Source organism: Etheostoma cragini, chromosome 17 (genome assembly GCF_013103735.1).
Source record: "Etheostoma cragini isolate CJK2018 chromosome 17, CSU_Ecrag_1.0, whole genome shotgun sequence".
In the NCBI taxonomy this organism is placed as follows: Eukaryota; Metazoa; Chordata; class Actinopteri; order Perciformes; family Percidae; genus Etheostoma; species Etheostoma cragini.
The window spans coordinates 25,431,157-25,436,842 of record NC_048423.1 but is presented as its reverse complement, the minus strand read 5'-3'; the positions used below and the strand labels follow the sequence as shown (position 1 = coordinate 25,436,842).

At 40.7% G+C, this 5,686-nt stretch overlaps 1 protein-coding gene across 1 annotated transcript in view; it reads left to right on the top strand.

Annotated features, from left to right (window-relative positions):
- exo1 (exonuclease 1) overlaps positions 1-5,686 on the top strand; it is a 17,823-nt gene that overhangs the window by 2,096 nt on the left and 10,041 nt on the right. The window contains exons 2-5 of the mRNA XM_034898896.1: positions 1,107-1,291; positions 1,723-1,842; positions 3,891-4,014; positions 4,975-5,112. Of these exons, the coding sequence (XP_034754787.1) occupies positions 1,131-1,291; positions 1,723-1,842; positions 3,891-4,014; positions 4,975-5,112 (543 nt within the window). The 5' untranslated portion in view covers positions 1,107-1,130. The remainder of the gene's footprint in view (positions 1-1,106; positions 1,292-1,722; positions 1,843-3,890; positions 4,015-4,974; positions 5,113-5,686) is intronic.

Genomic DNA, 5,686 nt, shown 5'->3' with positions numbered 1-5,686 from the left:
GCGAGCGTGCATACCCGTCATGGCGGTGGGCGAGCGTGCATACCGGTCATGGCGGTGGGCGAGCGTGCATACCGGTCATGGCGGTGGGCGAGCGTGCATACCCGCCATGGCGGTGGGTGAGCGTGCATACAAGTCATGGCGGTGGGCAAGCGTGCATACACGCCATGGCGGTGGGCGAGCGTGCATACCGGTCATGGCGGTGGGCGAGCGTGCATACACGCCATGGCGGTAGAGTGCATTACTTACTGTTTTCTTTAAGACAACAGTACCTGCTAATTGCAGGTCTTTTTGAAGCTCTCCACAAGTGGTCCTTGGCTCTTGGAAAACTCTGATTATTCTTGTCACTCCTTTGTCAGAAATCTTGAGAGGAGCACTCCGTATTTTGGCCCTAAGAGTTCTCATTGGAACATTCGGAAGCTTAGAAATGCACCTATAACCAAGACCATCATTATGTTTAGCAACACTTAGGTTGTGAATGTCTTGACAACAGCTCTTTGCTTTTACCCATCATGAGATGTGTCTTGTGTGACACCTGGCAATGAGACCTTTTTGTAGGCCATCAGCTGGGACTGAACCAGCTGATATTAATTTGCACTGACAGGGGGCTGGATTGCTTTTTAATTACTGTTAGTTTTTAGCTGTTAGTTTTTTCTTGGCTTTCCCTGCCTTTTTGCACCTCCCTTTCTTCATGTGTTCAATACTTTTTCCCTGTGTTATTTCACATTACTGCACACAACTTAATTTCTGAACCTATTTGTTCTGGTTTACTGTATGGTTTACTTGGGTTGTTACCAACACCTGGTGAAAATTGCATGTCAATAGCACCTTTGGAAATATAATTACTGAGAAAAATGGTGACGTGTTCAATCCTTATTTCATCTGCTGTAGATAAAATAGGACTAATAAAGGCATACATTGTCCTCAAACCAGAAAGCCTTTTTTTGCCAGAGAGTTCCACAGCTAAGGAGCTGCATAACAAAGCGTCAGTCAAATCTGAAATGCCTGGACGCTGCTGTTTTGTGTTGCGGATTGACCTTTCCTCGCCAAAAGTTTGAACATATGTATTGATCAGTATTTTTCTGATTCTTTTAGTCTTTCGGAATCAGCGTGGCTTAAATCAGCAGCTGAAAATGGGAATTTCTGGACTACTGCAGTTCATCAAAGATGCTGCAGAGCCCATCCACGTGAAAAAATACAAAGACCAGACCGTAGCTGTGGACACATACTGTTGGCTGCATAAAGGAGCATTTTCATGTGCTGAGAAGCTTGCTAAAGGAGAACCAACTGATCAGTAAGCATTTTTATTATTCTAGCTGAATGAAAAAATAAATGTGTTCAAAAGTATTTTCATATTTCTGTTGTAGCGTAGTTGTTAGTGGGGCTCTGTCTGTTTCTTCAAAATGCCCAAATGTTCTTCGTTTAAACTTTTTAATGGTGAAAAAATATGTTAAACGTACTATACAAGCATGAGACTGGGAGGTCAAATGCTTGTGTTCTCTCAAGGCTGTAACTTACATTATCTAAGATACACAGGCAGCATGCATCTTCTAGCTTTTAACCAATTGTTTGTGTAATTAATACTGAGCAAATCAAATACAGCAAAATAGAAATGATTTAAAGGTGCTTTTACTTTTGTTCTATTACATAAAGGGCTCTAACAGTAAGCTTCTAATAAAGGTTGAATGTCCAGAACTGACGTCACTTTAATTGATCCAATCCTAGGTATGTGTGGTACTGCATGAAATTTGTGGAGATGTTGTTGAGCTTCAGCGTCAAACCGATACTGGTGTTTGATGGACGCAATCTGCCTTCAAAACGAGAAGTGGAAAAGGCTCGCAGAGAGTGAGTATTTCCCTCTTTTGCATGAGGGTTTGGATGCACTGCACACATCTGCACAGCAGACCAGTATGCACATGGATCAGCTGTCAACGAATATGGAGCTGTAAACACACGTCAGACAGGATGTCATATCCTTGATCACAGAGCAAATGTTGCCACACAGGGTAGTTGGACCTAGCCACTCAATAAATTCCCATTGTTTTTTTGTTGTTGTTGCTGGTAAGTGAAGCAATAAACCCGCCACCTGCATATTTTACCAGCATTTGGCTGGTGGATGGTGCAACTTTTAAACCACCACAGAGTAAAAGTGTTTGATGTCTTACCTTTAAACAGGCCTTTTGTTTTTCAGCAAATTGTGTGCAAAACTATCCACCACCTTCCAGTACTTTGCACCATATTAAATCCATGGCTTGAGCCGATATCTGGAGCTAACAGATATCTATCTAACAGCTAGTCAATTGGTTTTCTTCTTGACATAATGAAAGGAAATAACCCATTACTTTTGCACTTAATGCAGTTGAAGACACAAAAACAACTCCTGTTATAAGTTGTCCGTCAGGTTTGTTTTCTACCTCCTGTGTGCACGTACATCTCCCAGAAGACTGATTAGGAAATGGTTGAGGTTTTTGGTTTATTTGAATGGCTTTAGTTCTCTAGAAAATAGCAGAAGTTGTTTTACCATAACCTTAATATCGTCTACCCAGGAGAAACTGCTCCATGGTTCTATAGCCAAAAAACAAAGCAACAGCATTAGGCTGCCTTCAGACTATCCTCAGTGGCTGTCTGACGGTCTGGCAAAAACGCAGGTCTATCATTCATGTTGAAAGGAGGTAGTGTGTTTAGGGATGTTAAGAGTTATGAGAAGAACTCATGGCCTGTGCCAAATGCAAGAAACTAGTGTTTTCATACCTGGCCACAAACATGCTCAGACAAAGCTGAGGACTGTTTTCCTAAAACAGTAACAAAGCACCTTTTGTTAGTGTGAAGATACGTAGAAGAATGTACCGACCTGTCAACACGTGAGACCAAACAACCCCTCCACAAACGCATACCTTAGCATCAAGAGGTCCGACACCTTATTGTTGTCGTTAACAAGGGATATCTGTCTATGTCTCTTTGCTTAGGGGTGCCACACAACCAGTTGTCTTTGGTAGATTTACACCTCTGTCCAGAAACATAGCAGTGTTTTCCACACATAAACTAATTTGTGGCGGCCCGGCACACAGTGCGTTTCATTATTATTTATCGTACTATTTAAACCACGGATTTGTTTGGCTGCTTTTCCCTGCTCTCCTCTGTCTCTCTGTCACTTTACGCACACACATACACATACACAGCCCCTCCCCTTCGTGCACACAGCGTCTGTCTCCATGAAAACAGTCGTTTGCCAAGTTAGCCACTTTGTTGCTAGCTTTAGCAACTTTTCAGACCCTCGTCGTGACTTTTTTAGGGTTAGGGTTAGTTAAAAGCAGCTAGCGACAAATCTGGCGACTTTCTGTAGAAGAGACAACTACTTTCTTTTAAAAAAGTCGCCGGTATTATCCAGCAAGCACGCAAGGTATCTCTGTCCTGTGGCCACCAAAACTGTTACCTCTCTCTGAATCTGTTTTGTGATGAGCAGTCCCTCCCCTCCGTGTGTGCATAGGCAGGTAGGTAGAAAGGGGAGAAGGGACAGGGTGCGGGACAGCTGAACTGGCCTGGCCCGGCCCAGAGCCTTCTTTGTGAATTTTTTATTGATCCTTTCCCTTCTTTTGTAAAATTGATTATTTGGCTTAAGATTTTTATTTCTTTCTATCTACCATGCTGACACAACCACTAGGCTTTATGCAAATAATTGTGTAATTATGTCCCACATATGCAAATGTGTGACATCCCACACGTGCGCACACACATACACATACACATACACATAAACACACACACACAAATTGCTTTCTAATCTGTGGAAGACCCTGCATAGACTTCAGTTGTAGGACAAATCATCATTTTCATTTTGTTTTGAGTGCAAAGTTTAAAAATGGTTAATTCTGTTTCTTTCATGTACTTTTCAGGCGCAGAGAAGTCAATCTTCAGAAAGGAAAACAGCTACTACGTGAAGGCAAACTGTCGGAGGCCAGAGACTGTTTCACACGCTGTGTTAACATCACCCCAGCCATGGCTCACAACCTTATAAAGGTAAGGACTTCCTATCTCCTGCCAGGCTGATATGAAGAATGATATTGTTGCCGTCACTCTGGGCTTAGTTATTAATCCAGAAGACTCACAGTGTACTCACATTTTGTCAGTCGAATAACTGCACTTTTTTTTTTTTAAATGATAATTTGTTTCTTTTTGGGCTTTATTTCAGCTTTTTTTAGCTGCATTGTTGAAAACAGAGCCACAGCATGGCAGGCAGTTGACTTAATGAACTGAGCCTTGTGTTAAAATTACCACAAATTAACTGTGATGGAAATAAAGAAGGGTGATGGAAAGAGGGCAGCGCAAAGCTGGCAGCCCAACGCCATGGTATTGGTGCATGTTAAGTTATGCCTTCATTGAAAATATTGTTCTGAATGCCATTGGCTTCATAGCATGAAGATCTTAATGTAAGGGGAAGGAGTTTGAACAGTGGCTTGCATAAGTTTACACACCCATGTTAAAGTTGATTAAAATGAGGAATAATATATTATATAATAATATATTTTTGGAAATTGGAAATTGATGCCTTAATTAAAATAAATTAACGTAGTTAACAGAGAAGAAATCCAACACTCTTTTCCATCCAGTAATTGTTTAAAACATCAGGTTCAGATAAGAGCCTTTTGCAGAGAAAACTACTTGTTCAACCAAGAAAAGCCTCTACAGTTTTTCTTACAAGTTGCATACCACCTTTCGCAACAGTTTTCCATGTTGAAGTGATGTAGTCGCACCTGTTTGCTGCGGCTTTTAACCCTCGTTTACCTGGATTATGAAGTTTTAAAGTGTTGTTGGTTGTTTCCCTGTGATGTATTTTGGTTGGAGGGTTTTTTACTCTTGTTATTTATGTATTTGACATTGACCCTGTGCAGCACTTTGGTCAACTGCTGTTGTTTTTAAATGTGCTATAGAAATAAAAATTGACATTGACATTGAATATTTTTTGTGTTTGTAAACCAGGCTGCAAGGGCGAGAGGAGTGGACTGTGTTGTGGCTCCATATGAAGCTGATGCTCAGTTAGCTTACCTCACTAAATCTGGTTTGGCCCAGGCTGTCATCACAGAAGACTCTGACCTGCTGGCATTCGGCTGCAAAAAGGTATTGAGTGCTAACCCAGAGGATTCATTCTCAGCTGCACACACATGTAAATAGATAGAGGATATCCGGGCCTCAAACTTCTGACGTGGATAAGGGTTATCCAGATCAGAGTGTTGGCGATTCAACATGAGTCTGGATTTGTTTGGTTTTTTAATCTTGAAATGTGAAAGCAATCTGGAACTGGAACAAATCAAGCAACAAATCCTCAAATCCAAACCTGCGAAGTGTGAGCTTATTGACAGTAAGCTGGACCATAACCCAGAGGTTTTATTGTGAACCACTTACATAAACTCATTTAAATAAAAATTAAAAAAAAACAGCTTGTTTTCTTAGATTCTTAATGAAAGAGTGTTGACATAATGATGATTTTAGATGACAACATGCAGGTTATTGTAAACTCATGATGATTTATAATTATCACAATCAAATATTCATAATGTAAACCTATCTATACAAGATTAAACAAAAATTAAAGATTAATACATTGAATTAAAGTTCCCATGACATGGTGCTCTTTGGATGCTTTTATATAGACCTTAGTGGTCCCTAATACTGTATCTGAAGTCTCTTTATA